The following is an 18,850-nucleotide window of genomic DNA, read 5'->3' on the forward strand; positions in this document are numbered from 1 at the left end:
CCTGCTACCTTGGGAACCGGCACTGCATTCGTCTGCTTCAAAAAGTAACACGCTACGATGGAAAGAGAGAGCATTTAATTCCTAGAGTTGATGTTTTGGGGTTGTTTTTTTTTTGTCTAGAATGGATCTGCTATTGGATAGGCTGACGTTCCAATCTCCCCAAAGCTTTCTAAGCCAAATTAACTGCCAGTCCAAATTATCTGTTGGGATTATTGAGAAGGAAAAACTTCAGAGGCCACACAGCTTGTTCTGAGCCACTTGGGTGAAACAGCAAGACAAAGATGTAGTTAACAACAGGGCAGAGAAAGTGATTCTCGCTCACAGTTTGCTTCTGCATCATCACAACACAGCTCTTAAAATTCATTTATTCGGAGGTGCAGTTCTTAAAAGACTGCAGTCAGTCCAGAATATTCTTGATATTTTATCTAGTAAGCAAGATACCAACAAAGACTTTAAGAATAGCAGTTCGGAAAGGTTCCTGATTTCAAGGAATCTTCTCCTGTTCTCAACAGCCTGCCAGATTCTAGAGAAGGTTTAAAAAGTATTAGGTTAAACAATGTTCTGCTGAGGCTGATGAGCCTCATCGTCCCCCTCTGTGAAATGGACATGCAACCAACAGCTTTAACCTGCAAAGGGGTAGAGGGATTAGAAGTAGCAGGCAGGTAGCATCTTTGGATCTTCAGGGCTGCACACTTGTGGGAAAGTGGGAGGGGGGTTTGCATGGAGTTGGTGGAGGTATTTAGCCATAGCATTATTTTCTCTGAGAGTCAAGGATGTTCAGCCTGCACTTGGGCGGCATCTCCAGTTGGGATGGTGGATTGGTTGGACCATGTGATGGACATGTGGGTGCAGGGGAAGGGACTTTGACTTTCCTTTGGGTGGGGAAAACCTGGAAGCTTTCAATTTCGGGTATGCCCAGATGTGCCATCTTTAATAAATGGAACTTTGAGGAAATGCCTGCCTCAGAGTTTTCTCTGGTTGGGGATGTTACTTGAAACACTGAGACATATTTTCTTAAAAATTCAAGCTAAATAATTTCATCCATAGCCCCCTTCCTAGTTAATCTATTCGTTCACCTTTCAGGCTGTTATTCTTGCCTGGATTAAATTTCAGTTTATTGATAGTGAATCACTATACTAATTTCAAATATCAATATTTCCATTATTCAATTTGCATCATTAAAACACAGATGACACTATATCTTTATGATAAATTTTCATTGTTGTCTTCCACTGCTGATTTTCCTGTGGAGGAAGCCAGAGGCAACTGTGCATTTGAAACGACTGCCTACTTAGGAAACATATCCAGGGAAGGACCCAACAGACTTGGTAAAACATGAAGAGGGAGAGATTCCATCCCCCCTGCCCCAACTGCATTATTGGGGACAGAGGTGGGTTCCTACCAGTTTGCACCAGTTCGGTAGAACCGGTTCATCAAATCTACCGAACCGGTTGGAAGAGGTTCCACCAGTGGACCTGGAAAGCAGGCCACACCTACAGAAGAGGTTCCAAAAATTTTTGAAACTCACCACTCTCTCTCACACACATACACACACAGACTCACAGAGAGAGAGAAAGAGAAAGAAGGAAATAAAGAAAAAAGAAAAAAGAAAGAAAAAGTGAGAGATGAAAGAAAAAAGGAAAAAGGGATAGAGAGACAAAAGGAAGGAAGGAAAGAGAGAGAGAGAGAGAGAGAGAGAGAGAGAGAGAGAGAGAGGGAAAGAAAACACATGGCCGGCAAGCCACTCCCACTAGGTCACATGGCTGGGAAGCCACTCCCACAAAGGAGGCCACACCCACAGAGTAGGTTCGAAATTTTTTTGAAACCCACCACTGATTGGGGAACAGGATTGGCTGTTGTATGAAGGGACCTGGAGAACAGGATTAAGTTGTTGATATCCCATCTTAAGTGAAGATATCCTATCGATGTTGAGGTACTAAAAGATCAGTCCACCATGTCTAGGGGAAGGAAGCAAGTTATACTGTATATGAGTGTGTATAAAATTCTTCCTTACATCCTACAGATAAGATCAGTATTTCTCAATCTTGTGAACTTTCAGATGTGTGGACTTAAACTCTAGGAGGAGAATTCTGGGACTTGAAGTCCACGCATCTGAAAGTTCACAACACTGAGAAACATTAGATAAGACTGCCTCAGAAGCATGCGTTCTCCTTCTTTCTTGATCTGACAATTGAGACATCAGCAAATATAGCGATTTTCAGCAAGAACCTGTTTTATTAAGGGATCATTAAAAAAATTAATGTATAAGAAAAAACAGTAACCTCAGGGACCAGGGACTTCCATCTCTGGTTGAATTATTTCACAGGGGTTATCACCAACCTCCTGGTCTCCAAGTTGAAACAACAAGAAAGGTTTTTTGTCTGTTTTTTCAACTGGCACAAATTCTGCATCTCTTGCCAGACAAGTCACTCGGGAGAAGAACTCGGAGACCTGTTCTTTGCTGAGGTCAGGCAAGAAGCTACAAGAAGAGCACATAAATCGACAAGGAAAGACTGTCAGCCGTATGTGTAGATAACCATTCAGTTGTCTGGCTTCTACATTAAGCTGCTCTAATTAAGGAAAAAAACATCTTTCCATTATTATTTTTTTGGTCATTTGTTTTAATACATTGTTTGCTTAATGTGCAAACAATGTATTCACTCAACAGAGAAATCAGACCCTTATTGCATTAGTTTGTAATGTAATAAGACCATTTTCAAAAGATGTAAGATTTACGATGGAGAAAATTGTAACCCAGGACATTGGAACAAAATCTACTTCACACACAAGCAAAATTTACAGTTCAAAGGCAGAAGAAACAACAGCTAAAAACCATATCAGCAGCTATGAGAGTTAGGAGGAAATTGTCTTTAGCTCTTATTCACACCACCAGTTTTGCTGCACTCTTTTCTTGTCCTGGAACTGGGAAGAACTCCCACTGCCCTCAATTTTGCTGTCCTCCTAACTACCACTGATGCCCATCCAGAAAAGGACTTTGTTGTGCTGCTATATATACAGGTGGACCATACAATGTTGTAAGGACAGGGATGGGTGGCTTACTGTGGTTAAATCTGAATGTCATCAATCGTGATAAAGGACATTACCAGTCACTCTTCCATAGAGTATGTCCTGAGGTGGTCCTTGCCCACTCCAAGTACTCTCCATCCAATCAACTTCTTTCCTGTTACCTTCTTCTCAAACTGTCAGTCTATTAATCATTAGAGGGGAGCAAGGGGTTCACTGCTCTTGAGCACCTCCTAGTGGTTACTTGAAATGTGTGGCCTGGATGCAGCTGCTGTAGAAGCTTTTTTAGAGTCTTTGGAGCCTAGGGGGGATTTGCTTAGCTATTGGATATGTCTACAGAGATTCTCAGTCAACCAGGTCATAGTTTCCCCAAAGGTGCTTTTTCAAGAGGCAACCGGGCTTTCTTGTTTTTCTTTGAAGCTGTTTCACTTTTCATCCATGAAGATTCTTCATTCTGACTGAATGGTGGGCAGTGGAAGGATTCATACTATTTATATAAACTGAGCAATGTGGTATGTGCAGTACAATGCAGTGAGCCATGTGCAGATCTGTACATTGGGGAAACAAAACAACCATTTCATGAACACATGGCACAACTTAGGAGATCAAACCCATCAGAACTTAATTCAGAAGTCCATCTGCACTTAAAAAACAAAGACGATTCTTCTGAAGACAGCAAAGTCCACATTTTGGACAGAGAGGACCGCTGGTTTGAAAGAGGGGTCAAAGAGGCCATCTATGTCAAAATTGAATGGTCCTCTCCCGACAGAGGCGGGGGGACATGAAATCATCTATCTCTAGTCTACAACACAGTCCCTTCAACAGTTCCAAGAAGGCTTCACACCCATTTGCACCATTCAGGTGACCCCGAGGACACAAATTAATCTCCAAGTGGCCTCAAGGATTCTCTAAAAGAATGCAAATGACCAGCTGTCTGCAAGGAGTATAAAATCTTCCATTCCCCACCATCTAGTCAGAGCTGAAGAAGCATCTTGGATGAAAAATGAAATGTCTTCAAAGAAAAAAAAAGAAATTCCAGTTGCCTCTTGAAAAAGCACCTTTGGGACAGCTACTGGATACTCTCTTGTCCATCCAACACAAAAGCACCTCAGAAGAATCCACTATATTGTATCAAAAAAGTGTGTGGTCTAAGGATGTTGAAATGGTCTTCAACAGCAGGATTTACAGTATATGTGTGCAGAGTCCATTTATTGGCTGCTTTGATCTGATCGCTCAAAACTGCCCATTTGAAAACACACGTACACATATGTACACATACATGTAAATGGTAATGCTGAGTTCTAGGCAGAGATTGGATGAAACTAATTCCACAGCAGACTTGCTGGACCAAAAACCTCAAGTGCATAAACTTAGGTCACCATGCATCCTAAACTATCCACACAGAAGTGCTTTGACTCAGCATAAAATGGGAAACTTCTATAAGACATTTTAAGTTCTCTTTAGCAACAGGCTGATGAGAAAAGAAATAATGATAAATGGGCATACATAACAGGCAACAAGACTGTGTATGAAGACTCTTAACTTGGCACCAAAAACTCAACAAGACAAGCTTCTGAATAGTTTTTACAACTGTGATGTCATTGCATACTCTGCTTACAAGCCTTCTAAGGACGAGTCTGTCTATAACTGATGCCCTCAAAAGAATGAGCAAGTCCATGTGACACATATTCTACACACAGCACACATGGAGGTGCATCTAAGTATACAAGCAAAAGTGGACTGCGGTTCTCTCCAAAACTCTCCTCCAAAAATAATTTATCCAAATGAACTTTTTTTGTATCTACTTAGCTAGCAATTCTTGTGACTTTGTCACCTTTCGTACTCATGGCTGAAGGGGCTTCTGCTGAACTAGGCCACTTGTTTATCCGGTTTATATTAACCTTGTTCTCAGCCTACGTATTCTAAACTTTGGTGGTGGTCGACCAGCACCTCCTTTCATAGTTTTCTCCATCTTGCAGATGAGTGCATTTCAACTCCCATAATTCCCACAAACTGACTGAATGAAGTTGTAAATTTTTGTATAAATGTATTATATAAATTGTTCTTGAAGTTAATTGTCCCAGACTACCCAATATAAATCTGTAAAGGTAGTCCTCGACTTACAACAGTTTGTTTAGTGACTGTTCAGTTACAACAGCTGTCAACTCTGAAGTTGAAAAAAGTCACATGACTGTTTTTCACATGATGGTGACCCTGTAGTCATGTGACCAAAATTCGTATGCTTGGCAACCAGTTCATATTTATGACGGTTGCAGTGTTTCAGGGTCATCTGATCCCCCTTTGCGACCTTCTAACAGAAAAGGTCAATTGGGAAGCTAGGTTATTAGCTTAACAATGATAGTGATTCACTTAATAACTATGGCAAGAAAAGTCGTAAAATGGGGCAAAACTCAACAAATGTTTCGCTTCGAGACATACGTTTTGGGTTCAATTGTTGTCATAAGTCGAGGGCTACTCATACAAGCAATGCAGCTGAATGGAAAGAAACATGAGTGACATCAATTCTGAAAAAAGTTCAACCCCAGTGTAGAATTTGGAGGTTTGTTTTCTTGTCCTGCTGAAAATGAGAGAATGAAAACAGCAAAACTGAAAGTGAAAAAACTTACTTTGTTAACTCAACAATAAGAGTGGCTTTTGGAGCTGACACCAGACTCAAATTTGGTTTAAGATAATGCACCATACTACAAAAAAGTAAACAAAGAAGAAATGAATGTAATTAGAAGTAAGTATCTTGGTCCCTCAGCTTGATCTGGAGTGGTCTATGCAATTTGTTTTTTTTTTTTTTTTTTTTGGCTATTACTGAAATATTACTGAAATTTCTGCAAACTTCCACTTGTCTCATCATGCTGACATATACATGATAATGGTGGAAAAAACTTGCATTATTATATTGACTGAAATATGTTCTATCCATGTGGTATGTACAGAAGCATGGTTTTAAATGTGGATAGCTGTCAGTAACTTTAAAAAATTCATACAGGTAGTCCTTGATTCATAACCATGGAGCCCAGAATTTTGGTCTTAAGTAGTAAATTAAGTCACCATGTTGAGTCAACTTTTGCAATCATTGTTATGATGGTCATAAAGTGAGGCAATGTGGTCAGTAAGTGAATCATGTGATAATTAAGCAAACCATATTGCTGTTATGCAAATTCAGCATATTCAATGGGTGCTTTTTGCTATTTTACATGAAATGCAATCATATCACTGCAGGGTTGTATGGCAGTTGTAACTCTGACATAGATCATAAGTAACTTTTTTCAAGTCCAGCATTATTATTAATGGTCATTAAGCGAGAACTACCTGTAAAAGGGTTTGGAGAGTTGGCTGTATCATGACATTTGTGAAACAACCAAATACGATGAGTGAGGACGTGTTTCTTTTTAACAAGGCCAATAGCTATTTGGTAACACCATTAATCTAGATAGATCGTCTCCCAATGATGTTGGTTATTTCCCATATCTTAGTAGGAAATCAATCAGGAAGAATCCCCAGCGGAGAAGTTCCATGCTGTCCTATTCTTACCCGCAAGAGAAGAAGAAAAGATTGAAAAGCTGTTGATATTTGGCTTTGTGATGGAGTTCAGGAAGGCAGTCAAGAGGCAGGAAATGGACACGGACATCTTCTGTTGCAGGAAGTCCTATAGCATCGGAAAGACTACATTTCTAAAAGTTGTTAGAAAAAGAGCTAGCTTAAAAAGAGGACATGTAAATATATATCCCAGTAGCCTGAGTAAAAAAAAAAATGTACAAATAAATCTAATAGGTAAGGTAGTAGCAGAGCACCAAGGAATGGTTTTTGAGGAAGAGAAGCAATAAGGAAAACAAATAGGTGAATAAAAGCAAAGAGATTGTACACAAACTTGAATCATCCTGGTCTCCCTTTTCCTTTAGGAAGCCTCAATCAGGCAGATGTACATAACAATTTTGAAAAGTCCGCATTTATAAATGTGAGATTCTTGGGAAATTATTACCAATGACTATATACAAGAGCAGAAGAAGCATATAAAGGACTACCTGCATTTGTTAAAAGGAAGAGAATGCACCAATCATGTACCTTTTGTAGCACACAATACAGTACAGTCACCTCCACTCTGAAGATCATCATCATCTTTCCCCTCTTCAGATGGGGCTGAAGGATTGTAGCGAGCGTGGTATCTCAGTTCGTACAATAGGGCAGTGATATTTTGCAAGGATATTTCTTGGGCACTCTGTGAATGAAAAGATGATCAGCTTGAAAATGTGCACCAACACAAGACCTTGTTCTGAGCTACCCTTAGATGCAGCCATAGCTTTCATAAATATCAATTTCTATCTCCCCACCCCCACCCCAAGTATCTTGCTTACTTTACTAGGGTGGCCATTGATGGTTTTCAGCAGACTGGGATCTTCAGCTTCAACACCAAATGTGATATATGGGCCAGTGGTGATATCTCCCCAATATCCCCGTGCTGGCATGAGTTCCCCTTTCTAGGAGATGAGAGATCTGAATGAGTTAATTTGGTCTGTCATATCACTGTTATTTATCCCTAATTGGGTTTCCAAGCTAGGGTGGGAGAGAAAGCAATTATAAAGATGAGAAGGGGAATGCAGTAGGGTGTGCATCTCCAAACTTGGCAACTTTAAGATTTGTGAACTTCAATGCCCAGAATTCCCCAGCCAGCCAGCCTGGTTAGGAAATTCTGGGATTTGAAGTTTTAAATGCTTTAAAATATTTTTAGCAGACATGCAGGAAATATAGTCTAATAGTGAACTTGCTAATTTATGATATGCACCACTCTTTAAATATTCATCAGCTCAGACATTAAATGACTGGCTGAGGAATTCTGAGAGTTGAAATCCACAAGTCTTAAAGTTGCCAAGTTTGGAGACCCTGAGTTCCGGTTATAAAAGCAAAAGGTAAAGCCCCTTTTTCCAACTTCTGCTAAAAATTCTGCCCCTTTCAGTAGATGCACAAGTAGGCCAATGTAGGAAAAACACCATTCATTTTGGACCATGGACTCCGGTCTCATGGTAGGAAAACTGGCAGTGGCAGATTAGATTTGTGACTGCTTCAGATTCTAAAAATATTTATACTTCATGTACATGAGGAACTATGAAGGGTTTTATGACAACTTAAATAAAGGTAGCACAAAACTCTTTGTAATTTTATTGCTAGGATCCATCATAAGGAAAGTGGTCTTTCAGTCTGTAGAGAAACTGAGTAAATGGCTGGGAAAATGAGGAAAAAGTAGGACCAAAAAAGATTAGAAACATATAGCAATGCTAAAAGAAAGGCGATGTTACCCTTTCAGCCCACATCAGATCTGCTACTAGTATATGGGTGTACATAATCAAATTGCAGCAAATGTCTAAGGATTACTGAAAGAGTTGCTGTGAATTGGATACTTTTATCTTGTTCTTTGAAAAATCTAGTAGTGGCTACATGTCATTTCCACTCTGTTGCTACAACAGCTTTACAAGACTATATCATAGAAAAGTTAAGAATCTGGATTGTTGATTTTAATATAATTTTCTCATTGCTTACATCCCGATACTCATTATCACTCAGCATATGCTGCTGTGAAATGTGCTCTTTTGAACTTGGACAAAAGGTAAAAGTTTTAAAATCACACGTACACAGGTAGTCCTTGAATTACAACCAATTGTTTAATGGCTGTCTGAAATTATAATGGAACTGAAAAAAGTGACATGACAGTTTTTCACACTTACAACCATTGCAGCATCACCATGGTCACATGATTAAAATTCAGATGCTTGGCAACTGGTTCGTATTTATGACAGTTGCAGTGTCCCACTGTTACGTGATTGCCTTTTGTGACCTTCTGACAAGCAAAGTCAATGAGGATGACAGATTCACCAAAAAGTGTTTCACTAATTTAATAACTACAGTGTTTCACTTAACAACTGTGGCAAGTAAGCTGGTAAAATGGATCAAAATTCACTTAAAAATGTCTTGCTTAACGACATAAATCAAGCTGGTTGAGTAATAACAGATCCCAATTCCCTACTCCACCTCCCCATGTGTTCTTAGGTTTTAATGTTTGATTTTAATTATTGATATGTTTATATTTATATAGAGAGACATATTTTACAACTGTAAGTTGCCTAGAGTTACCCTATGATAAGATGGATGGCCAATACATTTTATAAACAAACTGAGGTGGCGCAGTGGTTAAATGCAGCACTGCAGGCTACTTCAGCTGACTACAGTTCTGCAGTTCGGCTGTTCAAATCTCACCGGCTCAGGGTTGACTCAGCCTTCCATCCTTCCGAGGTAGGTAAAATGAGGACCCGGATTGTTGTTGGGGGCAATATGCTGACTCTGTAAACCGCTTAGAGAGGGCTGAAAGCCCTATGAAGCGGTATATAAGTCTAACTGCTATTGCTATTGCTAAACAAATAGATATTGGACTCAATTGTGATAGTAGGCCAAGGACTATTTGTATTTTATAGCATTGTCCAATCAGAACTACACCACACTACCCCCTCCCTTTTCTCTCCATACCTTAGCAATCATCTAGAGCAGTGGTCTCCAACCTTGGCAACTTTAAGACCTGTGGACTTCAACTCCCAGAATTCCCTTGCCAACTCCCAGCATCTTAAAAAAGTGAAAGGCCTCACATGTCTCATGAGACGTCCGGATGCCAAGGTTTTGTTGGGGACATCGTAGACAGCTTCTCGCATTTCAAAGGCCATGCCTGTATTACGCCAATGGAAAAACTCATGGAAGTTTATCGTTGTGGCCTAGATGGAGAAAAAGAACACAGGTAAATCCCCAACTTACCACCACAATTGAGCCCAAAATTCATGTTACTAATTGAGATACTGGTTGGGTGAATTTTACCCCGTTTTATAACTTTTCTTGACACATTTTTTAATGTGAATCACTGAGGTTGGAAAATTAGTAACCACTGTGTTAAGTGAATCTGGCTTCCCCACTGACTTTGCTTGTCAGCAGAAGATGATCACATGACCCTCGGGCACTGCAACAGTCATAAATATGAACCAGTTTAAAAACATCTGAATGTAAATCACATGACCACAGAGGTGCTGCAATGGTCATAAGTGTGAAAAATGGTCACAAGTCACATTTTTCAATGCCATTGTAACTTCCAAACAGTTATTAAAGGAATTGTTGGTAAGTTGAAGACTACCTGTATTGCAAGGGCAGAAGTGCCCCTACCATGATCTCTTAGTCCCATACCCCAATTGTGCTTGGCTAATGTTTCCCCATATTTTAGCTACATACCCCATACTCGTGCAGTTTCATGGTGAGATCCCAGTCACACACTCCACGACGAGAGTCATAACGGGTGCCCAGGTATTGCCGCAGACGCAGGTCCCAAAGCTGCTTGATCTGGAAAGCTTGTGGGTCTGGATTTCGCCAGAACTGAAAAATGGCCTCTAATTGGTCCCGCTCCCTGAACTATCCAAACAGGAAGAAGAATTAGGAAGTTCCTGAACCCCATGAAGGGGGGAGGAGAGCGTCAAGGAGCTAAATCCAGAAAACAATGTCCCCCCCTGCCTTTTCATTGTTTTTAAACATTCCCTGCCTCTTTTATGCTTTTAGTAGTTTATCAAATAGTGTTCAGAGTCTCTCTATGTGGAACAAACAAATAAAAATGTGGAGTACAGTAACTTGGATCCACAATCCAGGATGTGTGGCTATAGACTGTGGATCCCAAAGAGCCACAACAGCATGATAAATACGTCTTCATTGCTCCTTCAGTGATAACCTGATTTTTGGATTATTTTGCATTTCACCTTGAGTGCAGAGAAATCCAAAACAGGGAGATTAGCCAGCTGGAAGTCAGAGTCTGTGATGTAACGGATGAAGAGGGCTGCTTTCTCCTGCAGATAGGCAGCAGTCTGACTCCGAAGGTGAGTGTTCCCCATTAGTTCCAAGAATGTCTCACTCTTCTCTTGGGTGAAGGAGGACACAGCAAAGAGAGATCAATTATAAGGCATTAAGATTCAATTTTCTGGATCTGCCACCTATTCCCAACCATCAGAGTGATCCAGAAGCCCAAATCAACTGGTTGCAAAAGGAGGGAATGAAGCTGGAGTAGATGAGAAACAGTACTTTCTCCTTACCTTGTAGGCCCATTTTGTCTGGAGGCTCCAGAGCCAGGTTCAAGAACAACAGCTGCCGACTCACAGCCTCCAGATTGTTCTCCAGAATGTAGAACTGAGCGAACGAGAGAGGCAATTAGTTGAGCAAAGTGGAAAATTTTCCTCATTACACTGTGAATATAAAAATGGAAACTGCCTTACATCAATTGGACCACTGAGTCATTGAAACCAATTTTTTTTAAGCAGATTAAAAAGATGTGAAACATATCACTGATCTGCAACATCTTATTAAGTTTGTCTCTTAATTAAATAAGACATGCTTAGCACAAAATGAAATATCTGATTGTCTGGCCTGCAGCACTTCTCAAGCTAGCCCCACTCCTTCCTCCTTACTGGTGATAAAGCAGAATAACCGATAGATATTTTATCAGTAAAAGACATGATCGGAAAATTATTTCCTGGGAGATGAGAATTCTTATCCAGTTTTTAAAATGAAGTACCCACTCAAGCTGACGGAAGCAAATGTCTGTGAATTAGAGTGAGTATGTGGTGTGCACCAGATAAATATAAATTGGCAGGTTGTGGAAGAGAGTGAGTGAGTTGACTACAGGAAGCTTGGGGTGGTAGGGCTTCTCTTAGGGAGGAGTTCCGTTGTTTTTATTTTGGAGTTTTTTTCTTCACTTTTTGCCTATATATTTGTAAATAAAGAAGATATTACAAAAATAGTGCAGCTCTTCAGTACTGTCGCATCCCAAAAGAGCAGTAAATCTACCCTTCATTTTTTCCATGATAGATAATCCTCAATTTATGACCACAATTGAGCCTCAATTTTCTGTTGCTAAGTGAATCTGGCTTCTCCATTGCCTGTAGTCATCAGAAGATTACAAAAGGTGATCAGAGGACCCCAGGAAACTGCATCCGTCATAAATGTGAGTCAATTGCCAAGCATCTACATTTTGACCATTGGGATGCTGCAACAGTCATGTGAAAAACAGTCATAGGTCACTTTTTTCAGTCCTGTTGTAACTTTGAACGGTCACTAAAGGAACTGTTGTAAGTTGTGAATTATCTGTATTTAGATGTTGAAAACATCCAAACAAGCTTCCTAGAGAGAAATTCTGGATCCTAAATTCTTCAGCTGTAACCTACTTGGTAAGAACTCACTCCCTGCATCCTTACACTCTTCCAGAAAATTCTTTTTCTATTTTAAAAGCTTTCCCACTTTACTATTCAACTGGTCCTCTACAAACTGATTCATTGTCCAAGAACCGTTGTACTCCAATACTTCATTTCTGTCATAAATGATTCAAGCAAAGCTCCTATGAGACCGATAACAGGAATTCAAAGTTTTCTTTTACAGCCCTGCTCCATTCTCCCCCACAAATCCTCTTGTTATGAAGTGACACCGAAAAATGCTTGCTGTGAGAATCACAACTGTTGACTCATAGCCTCATGATGAAAGAAGGGCACCAAAGGACATCCGTGCGAATGTAGGAGTTGCTATGGGGGATTGCAGTGATGTTGCATCTGTGGTCACACATGCCCTTGTACATCTTTGCTTCCACACCTCCACCTCGTATGTCAACCACAATACACATGAACTTCAGCACTGTGATGAGCTGAAGGACTATCATTGGTGGACAGCTACCAAAACAGCCCTGTCAGACTCCTCAGTATGACAGGAATTAATTAATGTCATCACACATTTTAGGAAAAGGAAAAGAGGCGGAATAAACCACCATCACTTTATCACATGGGCAAGATGACTTAAATTTGAGATGAGAACTTACTAGTTTTGGTGTCTCTGATATAGCCCAACAGAGAAATCTTTTCCCCTGAAGAAAAAAGTGCAGTTCTTCCCAATCTCCTTGGTGAATTTTAGCTACTGATAATAGACTTTTTATAGAAAAGCAACTAAATATCAGGAGGAATTCTGGTATTTTCTTGATGTTTCAAAACATTCTCATCTGCATCGTCAAGCATTTATGTATCACTGTTTATATTTGCAAAGGCTTTTATAATTTCTGTAGCCAGTCTGTTAGAGTCATTTTTTTTGGAAGGCTGAATATACTACAACGGGAATGGACAATTGCGCCTTAAAAATGATTTAAATATTTATTTTTATTTACTAGTATACTTTATTATCTGCCTTCTCATGGAAACCAGTAATAGAATAACTGAGTTGGAAAGGATCTTGTAGGTCTTCTAGTCCAATTCCTATACCATTTCAGGCAAATGGTTGTTCAGTCTCTTAAAAACCTCTAGTGTCGGAGAAGCCACGACTTCTGGAGGCAAGTTGTTCCACTGGTTAATTGTTCTCACTGTTAGGAATTTCTCCTTAGTTCTAGGTTGCTTCTCTCCTTGGTTAGTTTCCATCCATTGCTTCTTGTCATGTCTTCAGGTGCTTTGGAGAATAGGTTGACCCTCTCTTCTTTATGGCAGACCCTGAGATATTGGAACACTGCTAAGTAAGTGTTCCAATAGTAAAGTTCCTATGCTGTCTCCTAATGAGACTCAGATTTGTTTTAGTTTCAGTAAGATTGCTACTGCATCATTTGGCAAAATGCAACCAAGATTTTTTGTTAAAACAACAACAACTTATCGCTGTTGCAAGCCTATTCCAAGAAAACTCCCATTTGATGGGTAACAGACAAAACTTTATAGACTAAAATACAATAAATGGAGACAATTCTAAATTATTTGACAGAATGGCAGTGATTTATTAATGAAAGAAATAATTTGTAAGTCCATTCACTAACATAGAAATGCTGTTCCTGCAGCAGATGCAAAGAAATGTACATTCTAGCTATAGAATTTGATTGGTCCTTTTGCCGAAATATATAGGTCAGCAGCTCCAACCTATTGGGCACTAGGGACTAGTTCCATGGAGAGAGGTTTTTCCATGGAATGGAAGGGGCATGATTTCATGTGCTGCCTGAATCCCAGGTATAAGGCTTCACTTGTTTACACGGCCTGGTTTCTGGCATGCCGTGGAATGGTGCTGGTCCATGGCCCAGGAGTTGGGGATTCCTGGTATAGGTGTTTTATTAAATTATTAACAAAATAATAAATCTGCAAAGTTTAGTCATATAACCCAAGAAACCATTCAGTCTCTGCAGAATGGTGAGGAAATAAGAGGAAATAAAACATAAACTGAAGGAAAATGCAACATAATTATCAGGACAAACCAATGTGCAAAAGTATCATAAGGGAATCTGGCATGGAAGGAAAAAGTTACGCACGTTGATTTTTCTTCGAGGCTGCCGATGCATCTGACTCATCGTTTTTAGGATGTGTCGTGCATCTATTGATCCCACTAGCAGGATGTTCAGTTCAGGAACGCCATTCTGGGATAGTTTCAGATGCTCCGTGGAGGATTCTAGAGCTGCAGAGATAATTAGTATGTTAGTTCATGACTGCCAATATTCTATGTTAAAGACATATGTTATTTTCCTAATAGGAAAATCCTGCATGTTCAAGAACTGGCAAAGAATGTTTTCATATTCTGCATCTGTAAACAATTGCACATACAGTAAATAGTAATTTGCAGAAATGGAAAATGCCAGAAAGAGGCTGTTTTAAATTTGTGCCGTGTTGCAATTATGTTAGCTTCTGTTTACTTATGGATCATGGAATCAGACAATTTGACTGGAGAATCTAAATTTTTGCATGTGCCCATATCAAGGAGGTACAGTCTTTTTACAACAGTGAGCATATCGAGATTTGACAGCAGATTGTGACTGCTTTCATAAAATGCCTATCACAGACGGCTTTGTCTTTTTCTTAAAAAGCTGCCAGGACAGATATTATTCACCAAAATTGCCCATTCATTTGAAAGCAAACCAGCTCATCTGATCTACTTTTAGCTTTTTTTCTTCTAGTCAGAACAGTACATTTTCTGACAAAGCCCTGGGCTAAAAATTTTATTTTAAAAAGATTCTGTCAGGATGATGCAATGGCCCTGCAAATTCAGAGCATTTTTAAAAAATAAACACAAACTCAGAAAAAGAAATGAAGGATTGCTTTGCAACATAACAATTTCATATTTTCATTAAAAAAAGCACCTTGACATTAATAGCAGGTAGGGTAGGCCTGCTATTGAATATTAAAATATTGATAATGGGTATAAAAGTGGGAGGAGGTAAGAGCAATATTACCATACAGAACCAGCAGTTTGCCTCTCTGTGTGTATGTATATTTGTGTATGGAACACATATATAGGCAATAGAACATCAGCGTCTGGTGGATCAATAAATATTTTTTATTCAGAGGTAGCTGCTCTCTAAAGGTAGCATCACATTATTGAGCCCACCTAGAAGCAGAAACAAGAGAGCTTTTGCTATTGGAAGCATAAAGCTCCTTCCACATTTGTGCGACGAGGCTCCAATTTCATAATAAAACATGAAAGCAGAGAGAAAAAGGGAACCCTGCATTTTGAAAAAATAAGTGACACTTACACATTGCTTGCAAGTTGAGTGCTGGAGAAAACCCCCACCAAGCTGTGGTACCAAAACCATTGCCAGTACCTGCTGCTAACATGGCTGCAAAGAAAACATACCATATAAAAAAACCATAAAATTTAGGAATTATGTATCAGGAACCCATCACAATTGACTTACTCTCTTGCCATAATGTTATTTACTTTTTACATTCTTATACGAATCTGATCTTCCTCTAATAGTGTCATTCTGGGCAGAAATAAACATTAACCAGAACAAATTATCGTATATTAAAAATAGCTGCCCAATGTACAAATTATAAAAAGACATCCAAACACAGCAAGTAAATCACTAGAAGGGAACTCCACTCAAATGGATCCAAACAGCATGGTTTTGATTTTGCTGTGACCTGGTTAATCTAAGAAAAAACTGCTCTTCTCAATTTCATCCTTTACCATAGAACTGATCTATCTTATAGGATTGCTATCTCTCATCTTGTGCAGATTGATGCCTATATTTTTAATTTCTTGTGAACAACTCCAGTTCTTGGAATTACTGTATACTGTAATGCTTTGGACTCCATCAAACTGGAGAGAAAAAAATGTTATTCTTTTGATTTTACTCGTAGGACAGTTTATTAAGTAGATATCACACAGCTTTCTCTGAAAGGCAACTTGACTTACATCATTTATGAGCCAACATAGTTCAGGCTGATCTAAATTCTAAAATGAAAAGACAAACCTATTTACAAAAGACTCCATGCAACTTCCCAGTGCTTGTCTCCATATTTAAGTGACCTGATCATATGCACCTTTGTTCCCAATTTAAGCAAATCTTTTCAGAGGACATGGACAGGCATGGAATACAAATCCCTAATTATACCAATTTGCCAGTAATCAAGGATAAGTAAAAGGGCATTTGCACTGAAAGGAAATAAAAATTCACTAGCAGGAATCGGGGGAAAAATCAGAAGGGAAGGCTTTGTTGCAGCATTTGATATAACACGACGGCATTTGTTATATTCTGATCCCCACAATGACCTCAAGTAGAGACTAGAATAGTGTCAAGGGGACCATCTATCTACTAATATCCAGGACACCCAATTCTTATCCCAGCTTTTCATTTTAATTATTTCAAAAGTGCAAGCTTACAGCAGAATTCATAATGTTAAGACTCCGAAAATTAGTCCAATAAACTGAATAGGATGCTTAGTTTTAGATTTTCTCATATATTCTATGTAGCAAGCTATTTTTAAGATGAAAAAGGCTGCAGCAGTGTAATGTGTGATTCTACGTTTGGGGTGGAAAGATAATGCATGGGGCATATATATGAGTATTATCACCCTGATTTGGACTAGGAGTAAACATTCTTAACATGAATGCAACTGTAAATAGGAGGAACTTGAATTTGTTGTGAACAAATACTGTGGGGAACAACCTTACAAATTCAATTTATTCATATGAATAAATACAGTACATAAAATTTGCAAGGTCTAGCCTACCTCTGATGGTCTTAATTCAGTTTTATCTCAGGAAAGGGCTGTGTTTCAGCAATAAAATACTTGCCAAAGATCATTTTCTGGCCTGTATAGGAAAAACTTGGAAAAATCTTCTCTGAAACCCTGGTAAAGGATTTTACCCATAAATAATTACAATTTTGAATTAAATTAACTAATTATATAGGGCAGATCTAGGTACTTTGATTAATGCTTACTAATCTGTTTTTAAATGGAGCATCAAATAGATGTAACTAAAAAGTGGATCTCACCATTTAATATTGCAATAATAAAATAAGTTGCAAAAGATGAAATAGCTCTAATCTTACTACATTATGGCTTTGCACAATCTTCCAATCCAGCTAATATTATTCTAAATGACTATTTCCCAAAGTGTCAGGGATCCAAGAGTTCTGTAAAATCAAAATTATTTGCCAGCCTGTATTGAAAAATAATACATTAAAATCCTATCAAACAATTGGGAGAAGTGGTAGTGGTAGCAAACACATCAATTAATTTTTTTAGTATAGTAAATATTGATAAACAGAACCCATACACAATAAAAGCTTTTTTGGAGTCCACATAATTTTAAAAATGGGAAGGAGACATGAGAGAAATAAATTTAGGAAACACTAATGAAGAACTCCAAAGGCTTATGTGGACTATATCTATCAATATTTTCTGTATTAGAAATTAAAATTGAGAAATCTTAAAAATATTTATTTATTCAACATTAAGTTTGCCCTGAAAGGTCTCAGGGACCCCCAGAGGTTCTCAGACTACAATTCGAGAATTACTCATCTATATCAGTGTTTTTCAAACTTGGCAAGATAGATGGATTTCAACTCACAACTGTTGGCTGGGGAATTCTGGGAGTTGAAGTCTACCCATCTTAAAGTTGCCAAATTTGAAAAATACTGTCCTAGGTAGTTTGTCTGAAACGTATATTTATGTAGAAAGCACCACTGAATTCAAACCAACTTATTTCTGAGTAAATTGTAGGCATAATGCACCTAAGATGCTATGATATAATTGTGCGAGGAGGATGAGGCAGTTCCACAATGGCAATAAATAGATTTAAAGCAATATATTCGTTGTGCAACAGCATGGCACGACCCTTGACATCTGATATTCATACAAATAGTCCTCAACTTACCACAGTTTGTTTAGTGACTGTTCAAAGTTACAAAGACACTGAAAAAAGTGACTTGTGACTGTTTTTCATACTTACGACCATTACAATATCCCCATGGTCAAAATTGAGAGGCTTGGCAATGGACTCACACTTATGACGGTTACAGTGATCCGAGGGGGTCATGTGAGCCCCTTTTGTCACCTTCTGATAAGCAAAGTCAGTGGGGAAGCCAGATACAGTTAGCAGCCACGTCACTAACAACTGCAGTGATTCATTTAACAACTGTGGCAAGAAAGATCGTAAAATGGGTGAAATTCACTTAAACAGAAATTTTGGGCTCGACTGCGGTCGAGGATTACCTGTAATCCTATTTAGTTCGCCCATCCCTTACCCTGAGTTTCCCTTAACCAGCACTGAATTTAATTCGAATTTAAAACCTCCTCTACTGGATGTGTTCTGCTACTCTGCTGACCGGCACTGAAAATCACTTCGGTCTATCCCGCCATCCCTTCTACCCCCTCAGTTTGCCTTTAAGTGGAGTTACCCGCTTATTCCCTCCGCCACGATCCTCTGTCGAAAAAGTGGGTCGAAGCGCCCTTTCAGGTGTAGGTTCCTGTTGCCCACCCTCCTGATGGAAGTCGTGACAGACAGCTCCCTGTTC

General features: G+C 39.1%; 1 protein-coding gene across 2 annotated transcripts; it reads right to left on the reverse strand.

Moving 5' to 3' along the window:
• Positions 1-367: 367 nt before the first annotated feature.
• On the reverse strand, positions 368-18,844 carry DNAAF3 (dynein axonemal assembly factor 3). 2 transcript variants are annotated; one of them, XM_014053281.2, is made up of 13 exons: positions 18,734-18,844; positions 15,578-15,661; positions 14,363-14,505; positions 11,142-11,235; positions 10,812-10,969; positions 10,297-10,473; positions 9,669-9,791; positions 7,392-7,514; positions 7,102-7,255; positions 6,571-6,685; positions 5,652-5,726; positions 2,283-2,479; positions 368-523 (listed from the first exon to the last, which is right to left on the reverse strand). In XM_014053281.2, exons 2-12 carry the CDS (start codon positions 15,657-15,659, stop codon positions 2,284-2,286), a joined length of 1,440 nt encoding a protein of 479 aa, XP_013908756.2. In that variant the 5' UTR covers positions 15,660-15,661; positions 18,734-18,844; the 3' UTR covers positions 368-523; position 2,283. The 2 variants fall into 2 exon arrangements, with proteins under 2 accessions (XP_013908756.2, XP_013908754.2); XM_014053279.2 differs by lacking the exon at positions 368-523 and having other exon boundaries at positions 2,214-2,479.
• Between the last annotated feature and the right edge of the window lie 6 nt (positions 18,845-18,850).

This window comes from Thamnophis sirtalis, unplaced genomic scaffold (assembly GCF_051295495.1).
Source record: "Thamnophis sirtalis isolate CommonGarterSnake01/CBP01778 unplaced genomic scaffold, rThaSir2_p1.2 scaffold_4, whole genome shotgun sequence".
Classification (NCBI taxonomy): Eukaryota; Metazoa; Chordata; class Lepidosauria; order Squamata; family Natricidae; genus Thamnophis; species Thamnophis sirtalis.

Excerpts from the sequence above, each read along its gene's own strand:
- DNAAF3 (XM_014053281.2), bottom strand. The coding sequence starts at position 15,659 with ATGTTAGCAGCAGGTACTGGCAATGGTTTTGGTACCACAGCTTGGTGG. Across the intron at positions 7,256-7,391 it reads TCAATGGCCACCCTAGTAAA|AGTGCCCAAGAAATATCCTT; the intron begins GTAAGCAAGATA and ends TTTCATTCACAG. Across the intron at positions 6,686-7,101 it reads TGTATTGTGTGCTACAAAAG|GACTTCCTGCAACAGAAGAT; the intron begins GTACATGATTGG and ends CCGATGCTATAG.